The 25,097-nt window shown below is 48.1% G+C and overlaps 1 protein-coding gene across 1 annotated transcript in view; it reads left to right on the top strand.

The window, feature by feature from the left end:
- The first annotated feature begins 303 nt into the window (after positions 1-303).
- LOC112899225 (nephrocystin-3) overlaps positions 304-25,097 on the top strand; it is a 31,459-nt gene continuing 6,665 nt past the window's right edge. Inside the window, exons 1-11 of the mRNA XM_025967608.1 lie at positions 304-790; positions 1,252-1,335; positions 1,451-1,641; positions 2,282-2,386; positions 2,877-2,977; positions 4,209-4,287; positions 10,940-10,951; positions 11,340-11,405; positions 12,194-12,262; positions 12,345-12,401; positions 17,979-18,056. Coding sequence (XP_025823393.1) covers positions 613-790; positions 1,252-1,335; positions 1,451-1,641; positions 2,282-2,386; positions 2,877-2,977; positions 4,209-4,287; positions 10,940-10,951; positions 11,340-11,405; positions 12,194-12,262; positions 12,345-12,401; positions 17,979-18,056 — 1,020 coding nt within the window. The 5' untranslated portion in view covers positions 304-612. The remainder of the gene's footprint in view (positions 791-1,251; positions 1,336-1,450; positions 1,642-2,281; positions 2,387-2,876; positions 2,978-4,208; positions 4,288-10,939; positions 10,952-11,339; positions 11,406-12,193; positions 12,263-12,344; positions 12,402-17,978; positions 18,057-25,097) is intronic.

Genomic DNA, 25,097 nt, shown 5'->3' with positions numbered 1-25,097 from the left:
TGGTACGTTGCGTAACTAGTGGCAGCGGTGGCTAATTTTACCCTAACTTCATGAGGACGTCTAACTAGTATTTTTGGAGCACCCCTTGAGGAGGTCCATGAAAAATATGGAGTTGGCCCCCAACTCGAGGTTTTTTCTGAAGTTTTCGGATCTGGAGTTTCTAGAGCTAGACGTGTTTGGTGGGAAGTTCGTGGAGCGGAGTTAGAAAAGTTGAAGTGGAGCTCTACTAAGTACGTCGTCTATACGGCCGTTTGAAAACTGCCGAATTCTAAGAATCCAAAATTCAGAATCAGCGTGGCTTCCAAACAGCCCTGATTTTGCCCTAGATTCTAGGGGTAGGGATTCTGGACTCTCGAAATCCTGGAAGCTCCCGCTCTATCTCCTCTCCCCTGCCGCTCCCGCTCCATCTCCGCCGCCCCCAGCTCCGTCCCCGCCGCCAGATCGACGCCGGCAGTAGCTTCGTCCCCGCCACGGCCGGCCCAGCGCCCCAGTCCCCGGTCGCAGCCGCGCGCGCCCAGTCCCCGCGCGCCTCCTCACGTCCGGCGGCCCGAGCGTGTTACCCCGTGTTACCCCGACGTGCCAGGCGGCACCCTCTGGCCTCCGCCGCCCACCATGGCCGCCACGTACCGCCGTCTGCTCCTCCTTCAACGCATCCCCCACCCTCACCTCCAGCCTGCTGCAGCCACTCACTGCCTCTCCCCATCCGCCGCGGCCGCGGCTTCTCTGGTCTCGCCGTCGCGCCCTTCTGCCGCCGAGCGCGTGGAGACACCGCTCAACAACCTCCGATCCGGTGAGTGTCGATTCCATCCTGGCGAGCTCATGGAGCCCGATTGCCAGTGGCTATTTGCTTGAGCTCGGTTAATGCGTTCAGTAGTGTTCCATCCCGTGTGTATTGATCTCAATTTGAAATGGAGGGTACATCATCAGCTTGTGCCCGTGGTGGGGGCTACCTGCTGCTCACGGTTTTGCCCCCAAATCAGGGTGTTTGCTTGCTTTAAGACGCAGACCATAACAAATAACATAATTCATTCCTGCAATGTGTTGTCACATTTTCAATTCCAGGAACCATGTTCTCAAATCAAACATAGTTGTTTCTTGTCCTTTGCAAATTCGTTACTGGGCTGCCGAGAATAGTAATGGATCAAGCTTTTCCCCTTCCACTTGTGAAGTTCTGTTCCAGTGCATTTGAGAGGGATATTGCTTCAGTTTCCATTGCGAATCACTCATACAAAAAGTTCTTTTCTGGTGCAGGTTTTACAACTGACAGTAACTTCAAACATAGTTTGCTTCGTAAGTTGGGTTCGTCAGTTGGTGCTATACTGATTGGACAAGCAGGTCTATTTTCTGCACCACTTCTGGTTCATATCTTATATTTCATATATTTGTTCTCCAAATCTGCACTCTGTTTGTGCCTCACATGCATATTGTACTAAATTAAATCTTATTACAGCCCTTTTTCTTGGTCTGAGCAACGGCTATGCATTCGCCCAGGAAGACTCAGTTAGCCAAGCTGCATCTAGTGAGCAAGCTGAGGGAAATGCTACTGGTCTACAACTGATTGAAGATGGATCAGTGGTCTCAAATGAACACACGGTCAAATGGAGAATTTTCACGGATAATGGGCGGGAATTTTTCCAGAAAGCAAGTAACACATTATCCCTAGCTTCACTTAAGATAAATTTTAGGTTTGTCAAGTTTATAAGAGAACCTAGTTTTCATAGGTTCCACATTTATTCTTAAGATGTTTTACATATGAGCAACGCTATAGAACGGTACCCTAGTTTTCCTGTACTCATCTAGTTTTCTGTACCTAGTCAGTGCATGCTCGTGTTGGAAACTTTGGGTAAGGCTTGGTCATGTGCTTTTTTATGTGATATTGAATACCAGGTTATCTAGCATATTACTATGGACCATTATTTATATAAAGCTTAGGTTTAGTAATTTTTAATAAGTATTTATTTCAAACATGATGCATCTATTCACACCCATACTTATCTTTCTAGCTCTCCAAATGAACTCCATAATTTGGCCTGCTGTCATTTTAACAAATTTCATTTGGTCCACAAGTCAAATTTGTTTCAGCCTGTTCCATTGAAAGAACTATCATACACCGCTTTTCCTGGTTTGCTACACATATAGTTATTATCTTGGAGTTGCGTGGAAATAAAAGTTGGACATTTTTCTGTAATCAGCACCAATAGGATGTTGAGGAAGCGATGGGTGAATCTTGATTCTCTTTTACTCTTGATTTTGATGTTCACATTGTCTGCCCGTTTTGTAGAGACAATTGGATGAGGCTGAGAAGTTATTCCAGGCAGCCCTGCTAGAAGCTAAAGAAGGATTTGGACTTAGAGATCCACATGTTGCATCAGCACTTAACAATCTGGTAATTATTATGTTGATTATGTATTAGAAACTGAATTGGACTCTGCCATTATTTATCTTTTGAATTGATCAGCAATACTTATGTTGAATCCTCAACCGAAATGATGGCTTTGAGCTTCCATATTCTTGTTTACCTGACAAGTTGACTTCATTGGCTTCTTGTTATCAGAAACAGTGATTCAGCTTTTTGGTAATTTCTGAGTGTATCTGCTGTATCATGGTTCTGTTTTTCAGTTTGTGTGTCACAAGTTCCATTATTTTGTTCTCATCTGTTGTTCCATGTTCAATCAAGCCCTTGTATTATTGTTTCATTCTTCTAGCCTTGTTTTACGCACTGCATCGTATGGATCACACAATTGGGCAAGCTTGCAAACTTACAGGTTTAGACTATCAGTTTGACTTCGTCTTGTTTGTTGTTCATAAACTGGTCTTAACACTATTTTTGGATTAAATGACATTCACTTAGCATTTCCTGTTCCTGAATTTTGCAGGCAGAGTTTTATAGGTTAAAGAAAGAGTATGAAAAAGCTGAACTACTATATCTGGAAGCAATTGAAATCCTGGAGGAGTCATTTCAATCTGATGATATACGGTACACTTAATTACAGCTTCATTTTTTTTCTGCATTACTGTGCAGATTTTTAATTCATTTTAGATAAAACAGTATTTGTTTCTAGCCATAAGTGTCACATTTCCTGTATTCATATTTGATGGGTTGAAGCGATCCAAATGTCATTCGCTTTAAAAGGGTTTACCAGACTGCTCTAGTACCACCGGTCCACTTGATTGCGATCAGCCAGAGTATGTGATTTGGTAACCATAGATGTTTTGAGGTGTCAACTGTCATGGATTTATCTGACACGAATTGTTTTGACCCCATGTAGCTGGTACCTGCTTTGTGATAGGTTCTAGAGAGGAATTAGACTTTGATTAGCAATGAATGGAGGAGGAAATATCAGACCTGAATGTTTCTGTTCGATGATTTACTCTGCTTATGCATGCTTTTGTATCTCTCCTTTCCCAAGTGACCTGGTCCACTTGGTAGTCTAACCTCAGGGGCATCTATACCACATGGACACTCTACCAAAAAAAGGGTTCTGTCTGATAGCTCTAGGTGTTGTAGGCTTGTTATATACTTTGCAGAAATTTACTGGAGCATAGGGCTATTACAGTTGTAGGTCTATCACACACTTGCACTAGTGGACTGGAGCACTTTTGTCACAGCAGTTGTAGGCTTGACAATTAACAGCATTTTAGCATGATAGTGATGATATTCCAAATGCAAAGGTTCAACATAGTCCTCTGATGTGGAATTGCTTGGGATAGATGGAATAGCAGGAAGAATCAGCTAGTCCACCTCCTTGTGGAGTTTTCCATATGCCTTTCTTTGAGGTTCTTTCTTGACCCTAGAGCTTACCAAATGCAGGCTTTATTTATAGGCTATCTCCTAACAAACTAGCTAACAGCTACAATTAAATGATCTTATCTAACAAACCATATCTAATCTTCACATGTTTCCTTGTCAGCCAGACAGCTAGTTTGTTGCGTTGATATGCAGCTCTTGCTTGGCCTTGAGCTGCCGAACGCATGGCCCCAGGCCAATGCTCATTCCATAACATCCTTAGTGACAAAGCAGCAAATGTACGGGCTGCAGGCAGAATGCTTGTTTTCAAGTTGTTCTATATCAAGTTCCTATCTATCTATATGGGTTTCTATGCTTGATCACATATGGTGAAACACCAAATGTATGACGTCTCTTTTAAATTTTCTATGATGAATCATGATATTAATTTTGGTCATTCATGAAATATATTTCGCTGTAGTGTGGGAACAGCTCTGCATAGTCTTGGAATATGCTATCATCTTCAGCACAAGTTTGCTCAAGCACAGACATGTTATGAGGTAACTTTTTGTGCCCTCATCAGTTTTTATTTTTTTGTTCAGTTTTTATAGTTCTGTAATTTTGCTGTGCAGCACAATCTGAAAAGTTTGTTTTGTCTTTTCTTTTTGGTGAATATCATGAAACAGTTTGCAGGCAATAGTTTGTAGTAATGGTCATATCTCTATGAGGAATCAGGTTTCAGGCATCTAAAAAAATCTATTGCTAAAAGTTGTGTCCCTAGTTAATAGTGTTGCTTTTATGGTTGTCTTTGTATAAGTCATGGGTCTAGAGACATAGTGTTAGCATGGTAATCAGGGGTATACTAGTCAGGCTGCATGGGCCTTGGGGCACACGGCTGCACCTGCCTTTGGCAGGGCGCCTCTCCCTTCCTTGTATGATAAGGATTGTTAGTTAGGCAAGGATCCTGTGATTGGTGCTGTTTCTATAAGCCAATACGCCAGGGTTACTTGCCTATATATGTGTACGAGGGGTCCTCCTCCACAATCAATCTATTATCTTCCTAGCCATACTTGCTTTCATGGTATCAAGAGTCCGGGTTCTCACCCTGATTCTTCTCCTTCCCCTGCCCTAGCTGCGCGCCATCTTGGCTGCGCCGCGCGCCGTCCTTGGCTGCGCTCATGGCCGGAGCTATTCCCCCCAACGATGGTGGTGCAGATGCCACCAAAACCTTCGCCAGCCGCAGCGCGACGCCACCCTGGTCCGCGCTCAAAAGGCCGAGGAGGAGGCCACCGCCACCGCCGCTCGTGTTCGCGCCGCCCTCGCCCGTGCGGTTGAGGAATGGGCCGCCGCTACTGTCGACCAACAGGAGCCCGCACCTGACGCCGACGTCGTCGACGACGCCGACCATACCTCCCAGGCGACGCACGACGTCAGCACCGCCATGCTCTTCCATGAGGCTGCTGCCGTTCTGAACCTCCACGCCTAGGCCGCAGGCATACAGAACATCCACAGCCTGATCCCCGTCGTCCTCGACGTCACCACCGGCCCCTACACACGGTGGCGCGAGTAGTTTCTTTTCTGCTCACTGTTGGCCGCTTCGCCCTTTAGGATCACGTCTTCCTCAACACTCCGCCCTTGCCCTCACCAGATTGGGTGCGGATGGACTACGTCGTCCGCTCCTGGCTCCACGGCACCATCTCCGCCGATCTCGCCGAGACCGTGATGGGGCGCGGTGGCTCTGCTCGGGCGGCCTGGCTCGCCATCGAGGTGCAATTCCTCGGGAACAGAGAGACCCGCACACTGCACCTCGACGCCCAATTTCGCCACTTCTGCCAAGGTGATTTGTCCATCACCGATTGCTGTAGGAAGTTCAAGTCCATGGCTGACGCTCTCGTAGATCTCGGCGAGCCCGTCACCGACTGCACCTTGGTACTGAATGTGATCCGCGGCCTCAACGAGAACAACACCGACATCGGCCGTCATCTGCTGGCGGGGGCGGCTCCGGCGCCGGCACCTCTGCTGGGCAGGGCTCTAGCGGCACGCCGGCCGGCCAGTGGCCATCCTTCTACAACCCTTGTGCCGAGTCCACCTAGATGTGGCCCGGACTGAGGCCTCCCCTACCCCAAGCGGGAGCCCGGCCTCCCCAGCAACAGCAGTAGGCCATGCTGGCCTAGCAACAGGGCCCGCCCGTACTTGCACCGGCCCAGTACGCCGCTGCGCTGTCCTCCACTGCCTCGTGGGCCACTGCCGGCCTAGGCGCTCCTCAGTGGGCTCCGCCTCATCCTTGGGCACCTCCTGATGCATGGATTGGGCTTCCCGGCTTCTACAGCGCCACCGGGTCTCCGTCATGGGATCAACAGTCCCTTGCTTCCACATTTAGCACCATGACCCTCAATCCAGCTCCGACAAACGAATGGTATTTTGATTCAGGTGCTACTTCTCATATGACCCCAAACGCTAGCATCCTTACACATACTGCTTTACCGCGTTCATCTTTTCCTTCATCAATTTTTGTCGGAACCGGTTCTCTTTTACCCGTTACTTCCATTGGTGCAGCACATTTACCTACTTCTTTACGTCTTAATAATGTTCTGGTTTCCCTAAATCTTATTTAGAATTTGATATCTGTGCGCCAAATCACTTCCGACAATAATTGCTCCGTCGAATTTAACCCCGCTGGTTGCTTTGTGAAGGATCTCCAGACCAGCAGGAACGTGATCGTCCAGTGCAATAGCTCTGGGCCACTCTATCCCCTGCGCTTTCCGGCTGCCACCTTCATCGCAGGGTCCACTTCCTCATTCTGGCACCGCCGCCTTGGTCATCCCGGACATGAAGCCCTCTCGAAGCTCGCTCTTGTCCTTCCTTTTTGTACCAAAGAAGTTAGCTCAGATTTATGTCATGCGTGTCAGCTCGGTTGCCACACTCGCCTTCCGTTTTATGCATCTTTATCACGTGCCACTAGTATTTTTGATATCATACATTGTGATTTATGGACATCCCCTGTTCTCAGTCTCTCTGGGTTCAAATACTACCTGGTTATACTTGATGATTTTTCGCATTACTTATGGACGTTTCCTCTGCGGCTCAAGTCTGACACGTTTCCTACTCTCACTAACTTCTTTTCCGATGTGGCCACCTAGTTTCGCACCTCCATCAAAGCCGTCCAGTGCGACAACGACCGCGAGTTCGACAACTCAAGTGCCCGCACGTTCTTCCTCACCCATGGTGCCCACCTCCGTATGTCGTGTCCCCACACCTCCCACAGAACGGTAAAGCCGAGCGTATTATTCGTTCCACAAACAATATTATTGGCTCCCTCCTGTTTCAGGCCGCTATTCCACCGTCCTACTGGGTCGAGGCCCTTTGCACGGCAACATACCTTCTCAACATTTTGCCCACCAAAACACTCGAGTTCTCCACTCCGCACACTGCCCTCTTCAGCGCTGCACCGACCTACGACCATCTTTGTGTCTTTGGTTGCAAGTGTTATCCAAACCTGTCTACCACTGCACCGCATAAGCTCGCTCCTCGATCCACCATGTGTGTGTTCTTGGGATATTCCGCTCATCACAAGGGATACTGCTGCCTGGATACTTTGTCTAACAGGGTCCTCATATCTCGTCACGTCACATTCGATGAGTCCGCTTTTACCTTTGCCGAGCTTCCGAATCCTCCCACTCTGACGGCTTTTGATTTTCTGGATGACACATCTAATTCAGTGCTGGCCCCTATAGGACCGCCACTCCTTTGTGCCTGCAGGTCCCTCCGCACCGCCACGTGTGGCACCTGGCGCACCCCCCCTGCAGCACCCGGTGCAGCGCCAGCCGCGGCTACAGGCGCCCCTCCGCTGGCTCTTGCCAGCGCTCCTACCGGCCTGGTCGACATCAGCATGGCCCGTGCTCCTGCCGGCACCCCGGCTCCTACTGGCCTCGCGCCAGTGGCCAGCTCATCGCCCGCCGCCCGCACCTAAAAGGAGGGATATTGTGATAATAGCGGCAGCAAACAAAAAAGCTATAACTATCAATTCGAATTCAGAATTAATCAAATACTAAATAATGTGCTTGTACCTTATGCTGCGGGGCGCCAAAGAAGAATGAGAAGAAGCCCAAAAAACCGCGCCTTCCCACGCCCGGGGCGGCCACGGCGACTACTCCAACATCCTCCACGGCTCCTGCTGCCGGGTCTGCCCCGACACCTGCGACCCCTGCAGCTGGACCGGCTCCTCTCTTGGTGTACTCGCGCCGTCCGCGACCAGCACCACCTGCCGCCCCGGTCGTGCTGCCCACGGGCGCTGTGCCGGTACCCCCTGTGACCAACCAGCACCCGATGACAACTCGGGCCAAGCTGGGGTTTCGACAGCCTGCACTGTTTCATGCAGTGCTGCTGTCCCCTGTTCCAAAGACCTTCCGTAACTCCCTCGCCGATCCGAATTGGTGGGCGGCTATGGAGGAGGAACATGCTGCTCTCATGGAGAACCACATGTGGGATTTGGTCCCGCGTTCGCCTCGAGCCAACATGGTCTCCGGCAAGTGGATCTTCAAGCACAAGTTTCTCTCCGACGGCTCTCTCGAGCGCTACAAGGCTCGCTGGGTCCTCCGCGGCTTCACTTAGTGCCCCAGCGTGAACTTTGACGAGACTTTCAGCCCTGTCGTCAAGCCTGCCACAGTCCGCACCGTGTTGTCCTTGGCACTTTCTCGAGGATGGGCTATTCATCAGTTGGACGTGAAGAATGCATTCCTGCATGGTACTCTATCCGAGACTGTTTTCTGCGCTCAGCCAGCAGGCTTCGAGGATCCAGCTCACCCCGACTTCGTCTGCCGCCTCAACAAGTCCTTATACGGCTTTGAAGGAGGCGCCCCGGGCTTGGTACAGTCGGTTCGCTGCATATCTGCTCACTCTTGGGGTTTGTTGAGGCCAAGTCTGACACCTCGTTGTTCGTCTATCGCCGTGGCTCCGAGCTCATCTACTTGCTCCTATATATTGATGATATTGTGCTCACAGCTTCCTCTCCAGCACTACTCCAGCGCACCATTACAACTTTTCTAGCAGGAGTTTTCCATGAAGGATCTGGGGCGAGCTCCATCATTTTCTAGGGATGCATGTTCAGCGCTCTGGTGACAGTCTTCTCTCGTAGCGGCAATACATGTTGGATATTCTGGCTCGCGCAGGGATGTCTAAATGCAAGCTGTGCACCACCCCAGTGGACACTAATCCCAAGCTGTTTGCCGAGATTGGTCCTCCTGTTCATGATGCTTCGGATTTTCGCAGTCTTGCTGGTGCTCTGCAGTATCTCACCTTCACTCGACCTGATATTGCTTATGCCGTTCAGCAGGTGTGTCTCCGTATGCATGAGCCATGGGAACCTCATCCGGCGGCTCTCAAGCGCATTTTGCGCTATATTCGCTTGACCTTACACTTGGGATTGCTTCTTCTCCCGTCATCCTCTGGGGATTTGACAGTGTACTCTGATGCTGATGGGGTAGGATGCTGCGACACGCGCAAGTCCACCTCGGGCTACGCCGTGTTCTTCGGTGACAACTTGGTCTCTTGGTCATCGAAGCGCCAGAATACAGTCTCTTGGTCCAGTGCTGAGGTTGAGTACCGCTCTGTGGCCAACAGTGTTGCCGAAGTCACCTGGCTCCGCAGCTCCTACTCGAGCTCAATGCCCCTCCTCGTCGCGCCTCATTGGTTTACTACGACAACATCGGTGCCGTCTACATGTCCTCCAACCCAATCCAACATCAGCGCACTAAACATATTGAGATCGATCTTCACTTTGTTCGGGAGCGTGTTGCAGTTGGTGATGTCCGTGTCATGCATGTTCCTACATCATCTTAGTACGCCGACATCTTCACTGAGGGTTTTCCGTCCTTCGTATTCTCGGAGTTCCGGTCCAGTCTAAACGTCTGTGGCACCGGCGATTAGACTGCGGGGGCGTGTTAGCATGGTAATCAGGGGTATACTAGTCATGCTGCATGGGCCTTGGGGCACACGGCTGCACCTGCCTTTGGTAGGGCGCCTCTCCCTTCCTTTTATGATAAGGATTGTTAGTTAGGCAAGGATGTGCTGTTTCTATAAGCCAATACGCTAGGGTTCCTTGCCTATATATGTGTACGAGGGGTCCTCCTCCACAATCAATCTATTATCTTCCTGGCCATACTTGCTTTCACACAGGTTTTTGGGAAACACCACACACACTACTAATGGAGGGGGGGGGGGGACCTTTATATACATAACCAAGTTGACTTGGTATACAAGGAATACAACATATATAGAAGGCAAATAACTAACTATAGCTATACATATCTAATACCTGCCGCAGTCGCAGCGGGAGGATCCCGGGCGCAATGACTGGACCTAAAATCAGTAAACAACTGTACAGGCAAGCCTTTCGTCGTGATGTCCGCGAACTGGTGCGAGGAGAGGACATAAAGAACCTTGATCTGTCCCAAAGCAACCTTCTCGCTGACGAAGTGATTGTCGATCTCAATATGCTTCGTGCGACAATGATGGACGAGGTTGGTGGTCATGTAGACCGCACTAACGTTGTTGCAGTAGACAACCGTCGTAGAAGCAAGAGAGACGTGGAACTCCTGAAGTAACCGGTGAAGCCAATAGCATTCAGTGACAGCATGAGCCACTGCACGGTAATCTACTTCAGCATTGGAACGAGACAGTGGTCTGACGCTTGGAGGACCAAGAAATCAAATTGTCGCCGAGGAAAGTAACCAACTATAGTTATACATATCTATCTAATAATGAGCACGCATGTAATCTGTAAAACCTGTGTGTGTTGTGGTGTACTTGGGGTTTTCTCCCCCTTTTCTTCTATAATATAATGATACACAGCTCTACCATGTGTTCAAGGAAAAAAAAGGTTCCGTGCTAACAATCTGTTTAAGCTGCAAGGGGAGCATGCAACATATTCGATTGGACCTTTCTTTGTAACTTTTAGTTTGATCTGTGCTAGTTCTGAGTGTGTGCAGCATTAGTATGAAGTGCGCATAATGAAATTTACTAACGAAGTCACAGTAGAGGTCTTTCCCTCAAAAGAAAAATCAGTAACAAAGTCATGAAAGGGTAAATGAACTGCATTTTGTAGCACAGTAAATCTTTTGTGTCAGCTCCTATGCTTTCTGCACTTGATTTTTTTCATTCGAACTTGCTTCTTATACCCTTTTCTGTTTCTGTTGGTTTTTTTTCTTTTTGCAGCGTGCTTTGAAGGTATGGTACCTCAACTTTTTCAGCTCTTGTTTTTCCATGTTCAACATTTATTCTTAAAATTTCATGCTCTCTACGTGTCATAAATGTATATACCTCCCTGTCCACATTACCAATACTTGAGTTAATCTTACACTATCATGCTTGACCAATGACCACACATAATTGTTCATTATCAAATCATCATATACAAGTAGATTAAATATAATCTGTCAGAAATATATGAATATAGCTTGTCATCTATCACTGCATCGACTCCACTTGTCACCATGCTGTCTACCACTTGTACCTGTTTGATGAAAGAATGATTGCAAAATAACGGAAATGCCAATATGGTCTTCATTGACCTTTTGAAGTATATATTTTATTCTTTCTAATTGCCAATCTGTAGATAGAAGGACGTGTTATGGGGGTCGGTCACCCAGAGTATGCAAGTACAATGTACCTTCTCGCCAAGGTACTACTGCTTTTTTGCGCCTAAGTTGTGTGTTCTCATTATTTTCTTGAGATTAATCCTCCTTTTTGATACATATCCTTCCCCAACACAGTAGTATCCAACAAGGGTACTACTGCTGCTGTTTTGCTGTTTAAGTTATTGTTCTGCATTTTAGATTCCGTTCTCTTGTCTGTAATCTTTCTCCTAAAATCATTTTGTCTCATCTATCCAGTGTAAGAACCCAGCTGGATACAAAAGCAACAGTTCTTTGCGCATGCAGCAGTGGCAGCAATTTAAATAATTTCTGTTCACTATTACTTGTAGTTTGTTGATATCTTTTCTTTTGAGTTACTTCTATCTTTTAGGCTATAAAATGTCTATTGAAGGATGAAATTATCCTCTATACCAAGAATAATATTGTTACTAACAATTATGATTTTTTTGCTGATCAATAACATTTTATGAATTTATCATGACCACGGTTATATTGTTTTTCTTGATCCACTTGATTTTAAGCTGCCACCATCTAGTCTCTTTCTTTCCTAAATACATTTTGACTTCTCACGTGAACAGTACCCGAGAGAGAGGGAGTGAGAGTCAGGAGATAGAGGGATTTCCCTCTATCTTACTTGAATTGCAAAGGGTACAAGGGGTATCTATTTATAGAGGAGAGCTGCGAAGCAACCCTATAATTGGATCTTGTAATCTGATCCCCTACTGTCTAATTTGATATGGTTTCCAAACAAATTGGTCCCTTCTAACTTTGAATTTGGGTTTGGTCCCGTATTTAACTTCTTTTATGCTCTTAGGTGCTAAGTCTCCAAGGAAAAAGAAGGGATGCAGAATCCCTTACCGAAGAGTCTATAAGGATACTGGAGGTATGTTTCACATTACAGTTTGTAGGTTTGAATCTGTGGAATGTGCATGCTAGTATTTCATTGAGTTATGGCATTGTCATAGGAAGCCGGGCTTGGCGAGTCGCCAACATGTATACAAAGAATGACATATCTCTCTACGGTAAGCTCCTATTCTGAAATTGTCACTGGAAGTTATTATTTTTTTCTTCAAAATTTATGCGTTCATGAATGTCAATGGACATGACGTGTTTTTTAAACCTTCCCTAGGAGTTAAAATCCATTTATATATAATAATTCATAGTTTTGTAATATGGTAAATGTTCATATTTGTGTACGTGTGGAAGGGTCTGAGCCCCTACCATGCATTGGCCGGCCAGCTCCCCTCCTTTGGTTTATTAGAGATAGGAGGAGATCTTGTTCGGCTCTGTTTCTATAAGCCAAAATCTCCTCATCCCCCCATATATATGTATACTCTGTCTCAGTCAATCCAATTTACTATGCCACGCATTATTCATTGCTTTCATGATATCACTAGTTTAGATTTTTTCTTCCACACCCTAGTGCTCCCTGTCTGCGGCGCTGCTCCATGCGCGCGCTTCCGATGCACTGTGCCATGGCCGGCGAACTCCCGCGGCCCTCCACCGAACCCGCTGCTGTTGCTCTCTTCGACGCGGCCGCCGCTGGTGTCCGAACCGGTGTCACTAACCCTGACGCCGCCAACGTTCCCGACTCCAATCGCGCTGATGTCGAGCACGCAACCCCCAAGGAATGGAGGTGCGCGGCCAAGGCCGCTCGCGATGCTGCCTTTGCCTACGCGGCTAAGGCAGAACGCGACTCGGCCAACGCTCGCATCTGCGCTGCCTTGACCGCGCGCTCGTGAGCGTGCAGCGGCTGATCCTTAGCAACCGGATGGTGATGTCTCTGGCACCGCTTCTGACGCTGGTGACAACAACATTCGTAGCACCCTGCTTCACCACGAGGCCGCTGCCCTCATGAATCTGCATGCAGAAGCTATTGTGCAGAATATCCGTGCCCTTGTACTGCTTGTCCTCAACATGTCGTTGAGCTTCTACGCTCGTTGGTGTGAGTCTTTTCTTCTCACTGTTGGGAAGTATTCCCCTGCGGAGTCATGTCCTCTTCAACGTCCTAACGCGACTCCCCTGATTGGGTGCGTATGGACTGAGTCGTGAGGACATGGCTCATTGGCACAATCTCCGACGACCTCGTGGATGCCATCATAAGGCGTGGTGCCTCTGCTTGCACCACCTGACTCGCCATCGAGTCCCAGTTCCTCAGCAATCAAGAAACACAGGCTCTCTTCCTTGATGCGAAGGTCCGCAACTTCTTTCAGGACAACCTCTCCATCACCTATACTGTCGTCACCTCAAGGGCACGACTGACTCCATTCGCGACCTTGGCGAGCATGTCTCCGACCGCACACTTGTCCTCAACGTCATCCGCGGTCTGAACGAGCGCTTCATTGCCATCGGTCATCATCTTCGACATGGTCAACCCTTCCCCACCTTCCTATAGGTGCGGAACCACCTGTTGCTCGAAGAACTCATTGTGGTGAAATTGGCGCTCGCCACCGCCCTCATCGCTTCCTTAGCTTTCGGTAGCTCCAAGATAGCCTCGGCCCCGGCCCCGACGCACTGTCCCAGCAGCACCAGAAGGCACCCCAGCAGCAGCCTTCTGGTTTGGCTATCTCGTGAGGCGACGTGCCTAAGCGCGGAAGTCGCGGTGGCCGCGGCTCCCAGGACAGTCCATTTGGCGTAGCGTCCAACAGCACTCCCCAAGCACCCTCCGTCGGGTCGGGCTAGGCCTATTCCAGTTGCTAGCCTAGCTACTACAACCCTTGGTCCGGGTCGATCTAGATGTGGCTTGACCGAGGGCTCCCTTGGTGGCACCATGGTCTGTTGGGCCAGCTCAGCTTCTCCGTGCCTTCTTGGCAGGTGCCTAGGGATAGTGGGCCGTTCCCCCACCCAGCCTGTATGGCTGTATGCTCTAGCAGCCGGCCTTCTAGGCATGGATTTGGACTTGCAGGCCCTCGCCTCCAACTTCAACACCATGACGCTTCAGCCACCACAACAAAATGAGTGGTACTTCGACTTCGACGCCACCACCAACATGACATCCGATGCCGGTATTCTCACTCTCCACATGATCCTTTTCCTTCATCCACTTCGACTCCGACGCCACCACCAACATGACATCCGATGCCGGTATTCTCACTCTCCACATGATCCTTTTCCTTCATCCATGGTTGTTGGAAACAGACATTCTATTGCTGTCACTTCTATAGGCACCGTTACCCTCCCACATAAGCTTCATCTTAATAATGTTCTCGTCTCTTCGAGCCTTATTAAGAATCTTATATCTATTCGCCAGTTTACTTCTGACAATAACTATTATGTGGAGTTTGACCCCCTTGGCTTATGTGAAGAATCTTCCCTCTCGGAGAGAGATCATCAGGTGCAATAGCTCCAGACCTCTCTATCCTCTGCAGCTTTTGGCATTTACCTTCAGTGTTGCCACCTCTACTTCACTTTGGCATCAACGTCTTGGACATCCTGGTCATGAAGTTTTGTCTAAACTAGCACAGTCGTCAATCATCTCTTGGAATAAAAGTGCTAGTAACTCTCTTTGACATGTGTGTCAACTTGGTCGTCATGTTCGTCTTCCTTTTCATACATCTTTATCTCATGCTACACATAATTTTCAGTTAGTACATTGTGATCTTTGGACATCACCGTAGCTAGTGTCTCTGGTTACAAATATTTTCTTGTTATTCGATGGCTGCTTGCATTTTCTATAGACTTTCCCTTTACGACTCAACTCTGACACATTCTCCACACTGTCCATCTTTGGTTGTAAGTGCTATCCCAACCTTTCCGCCACAACCATCCACACACTTGCTCCTCGTTTAGCTCTATGTGTTTTCCTTGGCTATTTTCCTCACCACAAGGGTTATCGTTGCCTTGATCGCTACTCCAATCGCATTATCATATCCCACCATGTTATATTCGAGGAGACCAATTTTCTCTTCTCCGAGGATCCATCTTATCCCACTAACCAGGATTTGAGTTTCTCATGGACTGCACTAATGTGGTGCCGGCCCCCATAGTTCCAACACACTTTTTCTCTTTTACAGGATCTCCCAGTGTTGTTAGCACACAGCCACATGCGACTGGGCATGATGTGCTGTTGTTGCCCACCACGGCTGCTTCTACGGCTCGCCGGTCTGCTGGCTTGGCTGTTCTTGGGTTGGGCCCTGTTGTTCTACAACACAACCCAGTCCCCTCATCACCGGCTGTTGCGACGTCGCCGGCTGCACAACAGGCTGTGTAGGCTGCCCAGCCGGCCGCGCCCATCGCCCTCAGCTCGGTTGGTCTTTGCCTGTGACCCCTCTACCACGGTTCTACACCAGATGACCCATCCACGGTTCGACTTGCTCTCCACAACGACTTGTTCCGATCCACTTGCCCTTTCACGCTCCTGGACCCATTGGTCCACCTCGTCTTCCTCCTAGCGCTGTCACCGGACGGGCCAATCAACATACCATGATGACACATGGGAAGCTCGGCTTTCGTCAGCCCGCAGCATTCCACGCTACACCGCTTTCTCCTGTTCCACGGACATAGCGTGCTGCTCTTGCTGGTCCTAATTGTCGAGCAGCTATATAGGAGGCGTTCTTGGCGCTTCTAGAGAATCATACCTGGGATCTCATACCTTGGTCTCCTATATCCAATGTGGTGACAGGAAAGTGGGTGTTCAAGCACAAATTCAAGGCTAATAGTACTCTTGAGCGATTCAAGGCAAGTTGGGTTCTTCCTGGATCCACTCAGTCTTGGTGTTGATTTTGCGGAAAGCCTCTGTCCGGTTGCCCGTACAGTGCTATCTTTGGCTCTCTCGCAGTTGGTCTATGCATCAGCTCCATGGCACTCTGTCTGAAACAGTTTACTGTGCTCAGCCCGCCGGATTCGAGGATTCTGTGCATCCAGATTATGTTTGTCGGCTCAACCGCTCACTCTATGGACTCAAGCAGGCCCCTCGTGCATGGTACAGTCGCTTCGCCTCCTATATGCTGAAGCTCAGTTTTGTGGAAACCAAGACGCACACCTCACATTTTGTCTATCATAGTGGTGGTGATATGGTTTGTCTTCTACTCTATGTTGATGATATTATCTTTACTACGTCTTCTACAACCTTGCTTCGTCGCACTATAGCTGGTCTTCAGTAGGAATTTTCCATGAAGGATCTGTACGAGCTTCATCATTCTTTTGGGATGCATGTGCAGGTGCAGCTCATGGGTGTTGGGTTATTGTCCTCTCAGCATCAGTATATGCTTGAGATTCTTGATCGAGCTGGTATGACAGACTGCAAGCCTTGTTCTAGTCGTGTTGATATCAATCCTAAGCTTTCTGTAGATGGACTGCCTGTTTCAGATCCTATGGATTTTCATAGTCTTGCGGGAGCTCTTCAGTATCTCACATTCACTAGGCATACATCGCTTATGCAGTTCAGCAGGTTTGCCTACATATGCATGATCCTAGAGAACCACATCTTGCAGCTTTAATGCGCATTCTTCGATATATTTGCGGGACTTTGCATCTAAGCCTGGTTATTCGCCCTTCCTCTCAATCTGACTTGGTGGTTTATTCCGATGCTGATTGGGCTGGTTGTCCTACACTCGCAAGTCCACATCAGGATATGTGGTGTTTCTTGGCGATAATCTTGTCTCTTGGTCTTTGAAGCGTCAAAATACCGTCTCCCGCTCCAGTGCTGAGGCTGAGTATCGGGCGGTTGCCAATGCTGTTGCAAAGGCTACATGGCGGCGCCAACTCCTGTCTGAGCTGCACACTCCTCTGTGCAAGGCCACATTGGTTTATTGCGATAACATCAGCACTGTCTACATGTCTTTGAAACCCGTTCATCATCAGTGCACCAAATATGTGGAGATTAATCTACACTTTGTTCGGGAGCGTGTTGCACTTTGTGATGTCCGTGTTCTACACGTGCCTACGACTTCTCTGTTCGCTGACATCAGCAAGGGATTACCTTCTGTGGTCTTCACGGAGTCCAAGTGCAGTCTGAACATTGTTGTGTCGATGATCCAACTGCGGGGGCGTGTTAGACATAGTTGTGTGTATGTATGGAAGGGTCCGAGCCCCTGCTGTGCATTGGCCAGCCGGCTCCCCTCCTTTTAGACATAGTTGTGTGTATGTATGGAAGGGTCTGAGCCCCTGCCGTGCATTGGCCAGCCAGCTCCCCTCCTTTGGTTCGGATTATTAGAGATAGGAGGAGATCTTGTCCAGCTCTGTTTCTATAAGCCCAAGATCTCATCTCCCTATATATGTATACTCTTATCTCTGAATGAATCCAATCTACTATTCCATGCAATATTCATTGCTTTCAGTAAATAAGGGGTGCTTGAAAGCATTAGAAATGATCTCTTTAGATTTTCAATTTTATGACTTTTTTGAGGGACTATATGTATAAATATAGTTGACACAAACCATTCTTATTCAGTTAGTAGTCATGTTATGGAAAATCCAATGTGCATTGAGCATTAATCAAATGATGATCTATTAAATAACATTTGTTTTCTCCAAATCGATATGATATGATCTGTTTCACTTGAAGATTGTTGTTGTCTACATTTTGGGGTCGTAGCAGGTTAGTGGATACCAGCTGGACTAATTTTGTTACAAATCAAACTATGTTTCTGGTTTGACAGGAATTAATAAAATCAAAACGACTTGGTGAAGCTGAAATCTGGCAAAGGAAGATATTACATACTCTGGAGCTTTCAAAGGTACAGCAATATGTTTCCACTGTTTGTTCAACATTCCTTCTTGTGGCATCAATATGTAGTATGATGTTATTCTGGAACATGGTGAATGCAAATTGGTGCTTGAGTTCATCTATGTTATTACTAGGCTAATTTTTTTGACTTTTCCACTATCTTTGCTTCTAAACGCAATGTTTCATGTTTCTTTTGTCCATCCATTCATGTCTGGAAGGAAAGATTAACCTAAATTCCTCAAAGTATGTGCTTTCCATGCACATCACTCCATCTATTATATTCATTCACGCGCCTTGGACCTTGATGTACTGTATTACATGGTAAATGCCAGGCAAAGTCTTGCATCAGTTCTTACCCTTCATTCGCATAGCCAGGATGATAGTAATGCAGTTATCAGGACCAAAGGGGTGATTGAACTTCCGTAGCAAATTGCTTTTCTAACTCGCTGGTCGAACTACATGTCCACTATGAGGGTATCCTAGACCTACAGGGTCAAGAGAAAACCCTGAAAGCCGGCGGCCCAGGTCGTGCCTTCAGAAGACAGAATCTTGGCGAGGGGCCTTTTTTACTTTTTACGTGACCCTGGGTTTGAGCCCTGGTTGATCAGCACCACAACTGGGTATCCGACCATGGCACTAGTCATGCGTCCATGGCTTCCGGGCATACATATCTCCACTGAAAGCATGAGAGATGATTTGACTTAAAAGTTTCACCTTGTATGGACATAAAAATTTAAGTTGGGGACTATGGCACCTTTGTTAGAAATGCCCATGGACATGAGCAAGAACTAGAGGTAGGAGAGAACTAGAGCTTGTATTCTGCTGGATCAAAAGGCCCAGCTGAACTATTCTTCATACTTATATGCAATGGAAGAAGTACAAAAGTGCTGTTTGCTATATTGGCTACGGTGCACACCGAGCTCTCCAACAGCTACCTACTACAGTACATTTCACCAACTTAGACCAACTAGTTGCATGGGCACATCCTATTTACTGCCAGGCATTCACGACTTGCCATGGCATGATCTCCTTAGTAAGGTTCAATCAAAAGGCAGGACAAGGTCTTTTCCTATCAACCTTTTCATGTGGAAGGGGGAAAAAGAGAAATGAAATGCCTTTTCATTTCATCATCAGCTTTGCTGATGCATATTCCTACTTCCAGCTTGGAATTGTAACCACCAGTCTCAAAAAAGGAGAAAGGAATCTTTTCTGGTCTTAGAAATTATCTTGCCCCACATTTGCACGTAGGAATATGTAGACACTCTTCGAAAGTGTTCTCTGCCCTACTGGCTCTAGTCTTAGCATGGTCTACTAGGACTAGTATATTGCCTGTGCTAACGCTACAGTGATATTTTTCTCTAGTATGTTGTCTTATGTTTGTTGTGAGTATATTGTGCATGCATCACTACAAATCATAGTCTGAAAATATCAGTTATTGACAGGTACAGACCAAGTTACATAATAAATGAGAGTGCTCACACTGTACATCGACAGTAATTTGGTCAAATACCAAACTAATTGCCAAACACACAAAAATTATTACGGACCTGCATGTTTTCAGAAGAACAAACCAACCATAAGATCACATTTTGAATTAAGCTCACTCATAATTCATCATCTGTCAAATTTTCCTAAAGCGCCAAATTCTGCATTTTGAGAATCAAGCGGTCTTCATGTCGATCTAGGTCCACTCAACTTAGGATTGATTGTTGTGCCCACTGATCATTTGTCTTTGTGCTTGTTTGCTGATGTATCAAGTTTCTGGCTTTCTGCACACAACAGAGTGCTAGTGTAGATCCAGAACACATTGGTTCAGCTACAAAATTTTCTGGAAACATATTTTTTTAATTAATAGTATCATAAATCAAACCAATGTGCATTTGAACAATCAAGGACCTCCTCCCGATTCCCTTGAGCAGAAACCATTGTACTCTGTTACAGCTTACGAAGAACTGCATCTCAGACAGAAAGCAAGTAGTGTTGGCTTTTCACCAGGATCTAACACACACGAACACAAGAAACAGAAGAACACAAAGATTTCCAAGGCCGTGATAGCATAGCCTTTTCTTGTTCTTTATTTCTTATGTTGAGAATCCTATTACATGCTCTTGCTTATATAGTCCTGAGTACATGACCGGCCAGACCTACGAGCTACGGACTCGTATTCGGACTCCATGCTCTTGCACGTGTACTTACTAAATAAGCAAAGACTCTCCTACTCAAACTCAATCGGCTGCCACTTTCCGCGAGCTTGTAGATCTCCTCCTATATGCGCTCGTATATGTCACCTACCAACCAAAAACCAACTATGTTTCCTACCTTGCTTCCTACGTGCATACATGCAAATACTAGTATACTTTCCTTATATGCTAAGACTTAATAAAAATCAAGATGAAATCCAACATTCACCCCTTAATCTTGTTGCCTTCAAAGAAGTGCCGAGTTGTCATCATCCGGAGCTATGAATAGTGCCTTCTCTTCCTTCAACTCATCACACTCCCATTGAAAGTGATCATAATTGTTGCACTTGTAGCATCTCACTTTAGCCTTGTCAAATTTCCGGTTCTTGCCGGCACTTCCACTGCCGGAAGAACCATCAGTACCTTCCTTTTCCTCCCTAGCCCTCCATTGTGCTCGGGTGAGCAACAGATGCTCATCATCCTTCTTTTCCGTAGCCTTCCATTGGACCTTGGTGAGCAGCAAGTGCTCAGCACCATCATCAGCATCATCGCTGCAACATAGCCTTTCCTCGTATGCACGGAGCCTTCCGATGACTTCCTCAATACTCATCATCTTCATATCTCCAAATTGCTCGATTGAAGCGACAATCTGCAACAACTTGTTCAGTGTGGCCCTGAGGATCTTCCTTACCACATACCAGTCCTCAATATTTTCACCCAACCCACGAATTGTGCTGACGATCAAGTTCACTTTCATCGCAAAGTCGTCAACTGAATCTGTACTCTTCATCCGCAGGGCATCTAGCTCTTCTCTGAGGGTTTGAATACGGGCATCCTTGACATGTTGTGCACCTTGGTACATTGTCCTGATGCACTCCCATGCCTCTTTTGCAGTTTTCTTCTCAGACACCACCTGCAGCGTCTCATTTGGAATGCCTTGATAGATGGCAGCGAGCGCCGTCTGATCCTTCTTCACGTCAAGCTTGTCGTTTGAGTCATCAGATTTGACGGAGTCCCAAACACCTTGCGCATGCATGAACACCTTCATCTTGATCGCCCAGGTTGTGTAGTTACTCCTCGTGAGCATCGGATAGTGCAGCAACACCAGCAAACTCTCCTTTATTGCCACCGTGCCTGACGTGCCCGTCATCTTCTCGTCACCAAGCTCTTGATACCACCGTTGGCTTTTCACCAGGATCTAACACACATGAACACAAGAAAAAGAAGAACACAAAGATGATCCAAAGAACGTGGATCGTTGGATTTGAGTAAGGAGAGAGAAGAGGTGAGAACAAATCTGAACGATTGAATCTAATGAAGTTTGATTTCTCGGTGTATAGATTGGGGTGTATGGAGGAAAATGTATCTCTGTGTGGGACATTTGTTGTTGTGGATGTAGGAAAGAAAAGTTAGGTGGATTTATAGGGGTAGAGATGATGATGTTGGATAAGAAAAGATAAAGAATGAGGTGCAGGCACTATTAATTTTAATTGACAAAGCTCTCTTGATCACCCCTATCATGAATCATCCATGATAGCGGATGAATTCATGCAATATCGGATTGTATTCAACTGAGGGATTAGGATTACAATATATAGGACCCAAGTCAAGGCAATCTCAACCTCCCTGACTTAAAGAAACAGAATCAGGGGGAGATGCCGACTTGGTCCAAGCGTGAGCCGCAAGGTAGGTGACCAGCCACGGCAAGGAATCCTAACAGAATAGGAATAGGAGATATAGGAGATCTATTTCCTAACAATCCCTGCAAAGCTTACGGAGGTTCATCCCTGCAAAAACAAGGTGTGAGTGTGTTAGTTCTTTGGTTCTGTTGTAAGGGTTCTTACCCCTTTTTACCTGATAGCGGATGAATTCATGCAATATCGGATTGTATTCAACTGAGGGATTAGGATTACAATATATAGGACCCAAGTCAAGGCAATCTCAACCTCCCTAACTTATAGAAATAGAATCAGGGGAGATGCCGACTTGGTCCAGGCGTGAGCCTCAAGGCAGATGACCAGCCATGGCAAGGAATCCTAACAGAATAGGAGTGAGATATAGGAGATCTATTACCTAGCTGGCTGTCGGAATCCTAGCTTCCCACGAGTGGCCATGGAGTGCTGGTTCATGACGGGAGCATTCGGGACTGCACCCGGGGAAAGATTCGGAGGAGCTGGTGTCGGAGGAGTTGACGTTGGTGCAGCAGTCGGTCGTGGGCGACGTACATAGGTACGCGCCAGCGGGGGTACCATCAGCCTAGGGTGCGGCGGCGGCGGCGCTGGGGCTGCTCGTCGCTGATGAGATCGGCACTGGAGCAGTGCCGAGGGTCGGCGCATTGGCAGGCGAGGAAGTTGGGGCAGCGCGTGGCGCGAGCGGTAACGTGACCGGAGTCGTGCTGCGCGTGGCGTGGAAGGAGCCAGGGCCGTGGGCGCGTGCATCGTGAGCGGGGGCGAGGCCGCGGTCGACGGGGCTGGCGCCGTGTCCGCACGTGGTGCGGGCATGGGCGGTGATGCTGCCGTCGATGGAGCTGGCGCCGTGGTCGCACGTGGCAAGGGAGAAGCCGGAGTCGTCGGTCCTGTAGGGAAAGCTCGAGATCCAATGGGTGGAACCTAAGCCTCAAACTCAGATAAGAAGTCAAACTCATTAGCCAGTCATGGGGTTGAGGACATGGGAAACGAGGCCTCATCGAAGACAACATGTCGCGAGATGAGAACTCGATTTGTGGACAGGTCCAGACACCGGTAACCCTTGTGATTGGAAGAATACCCGAGAAACACACAAAGGGTGGAACATGGTGAGAGTTTGTGAGGAGCGGTGGCGGAAAGGTTCGGGTAGCAAGCACAGCCAAAAACCCGAAGGTGCTCATATGTGGGGTGCGTACCGAACAGAGAGAAGTGCGGCGTCCCAAAGTTGAGGGTTTTGGTGGGCAGGCAGTTTAGGAGGTATGTGGTGGCGTGCAAACCTTCGACCCAGTAGGACGCAGGAAGGGATGCCTGGAAGAGCGTAGAGCGCACAATGTTATTAATGGAACGAATCATGCACTCAGCTTTACCATTCTGCGCGGACGTGTAAGGGCACGACATGCGGATGAGGGCGCCATGGGTGAGGAAGAAGGTCTGAGCTAACGAGTTGTCAAACTCACGGCTATTGTCGCACTGGACACTCTTAATGGGGCAGCCAAACTGGGTCATCACATAAGAGAAGAAATTAGCCAATGTTGGAAAAGTTTCAGACTTCAGTTTCAAGGGGAACATCCACAGAAAATGAGAGCAATCATCAAGAATGACTAGATAGTATTTGTAACCAGTCACACCCTCCACAGGGGAGGTCCATAGATCACAATGAATTAAGTCGAAATTCTTAACAGCTCTAGAAGATGAAGCATGAAACGGTAACCAAACATGAGGACAAAGTTGGCAAGCATGGCAAACGGAGTTTCCAATGCTTTTATTACAAATAATGGCAGAAGTGCTAATGAGTTTGGACAGCGCCTCGAGACCGGGGTGGCCAAGGCGGCACTGCCAAACAGAAGTGGGAGTAGCAGCGACGAGAGCACATGACGAGGTGGAGGGCGCCGGGAACCGCAAGGAGTAGAGGGGACCAGCACTATTGCACCTGACGATCACGTTCCTGGAACGAAGATCCTTCACAGAAAGGCCAAGGGGGTCAAACTTGATAGTTATCAGTGGTAAACTGGCGAACAGAAATAAGATTCTTAATAATATCAGGAGCGACAAAAATATTATTAAGATAAAAGGGGCTAGGAAGAACTGAATGACCGGATGCAACAAGGAGATGTTACCGGTGTCGGGAGTCATGTGTGTTGAGGCATCAGAGTCGACAACCCAATTAGTAACGGGGGGGGGGGGGGGTTGTTTCCAGAGTCATGATGCTAAAATTATTAGCCAATGACTGCTGATCCCATGAACCAGACCAAGGGGTCCAGTTCTGCTGCTTCTGAGGCACGGGGGGCTGCATCTGCTGCTAGACAGGTGGCTGCAACACCTGTGGAGGAAGCTGCATCGGCAGCAGGAACTGCTGCGGAAGAGGCGGCGCGAAGTAAGGCAGCGAGGCAGCTAGCAGGGCTTGCTGAAAAGCTTGCTGCTGCTGCCTGCAGCATTGCTGGAAGCCTGGAGCCTGCCCCCATTGCTGTTGGCCCTGCTGCTGGCCGCCCCCTGGTCGGGCCACATGGTGATCTTGCCCGTCTAGGGGTTGTAGAAGGAAGGCCAGTTTGCGCCGTTGCCGCCTTTACGCCAGCGATGATGTCCCGAGCCGCTGGAGGAGCCTGCAGATGCCCGATGAGGCCGACGAGGAGCCCCCTGCAGGAGTATCGAAGGTGGATGAGCTCGGGGCGACGGAACCCCTGGACGTCTCGACGAGTGCGGTGGATGGCACGATCTCAGTTCAGTCGATGTAGATTTCCTCGAGTAGAAGATCGTTGCGCACCTTGCTGAAGGTTGGGTATGGGCAAGCGCACTGGAAGTGGATGCGCATGTGCGCAAACTTCTCGTTCAAGCCGTGGATGACGTTGAGGACGAGGGTGCGGTCGTGGACGACCTCGCCAAGATCCCCGAGGGAATCCGCCATGGCCTTCATCTTGCAGCAGTAGTCGTTGATGGAGAGTTTGCCCTGGACGAAGACGTCAAACTCGGCGTCGAGATGGAGAGCCCGTGTCTCGCGGTTGACAAGGAATTGCGCCTCAATTCCGAGCCAGGCGTGGCGATCTGTCCCGTCGCGAACGTGGACGGTCTCCATAAGCTCGGTGGTGACCGCATCGAACAACCAGGAGAGGACGACGGCTTCCATGCAGCCAGGCAGGGTCGTCAGGGTGGGCTGCATTGTAGACAACATGCGAGGTGAGGGCGTAGCGC

The sequence above is a fragment of the Panicum hallii genome, chromosome 7 (genome assembly GCF_002211085.1).
Source record: "Panicum hallii strain FIL2 chromosome 7, PHallii_v3.1, whole genome shotgun sequence".
Classification (NCBI taxonomy): Eukaryota; Viridiplantae; Streptophyta; class Magnoliopsida; order Poales; family Poaceae; genus Panicum; species Panicum hallii.
Note: the sequence above shows the minus strand (reverse complement) of the source record. Positions and strands in the feature narration are given on the sequence as shown.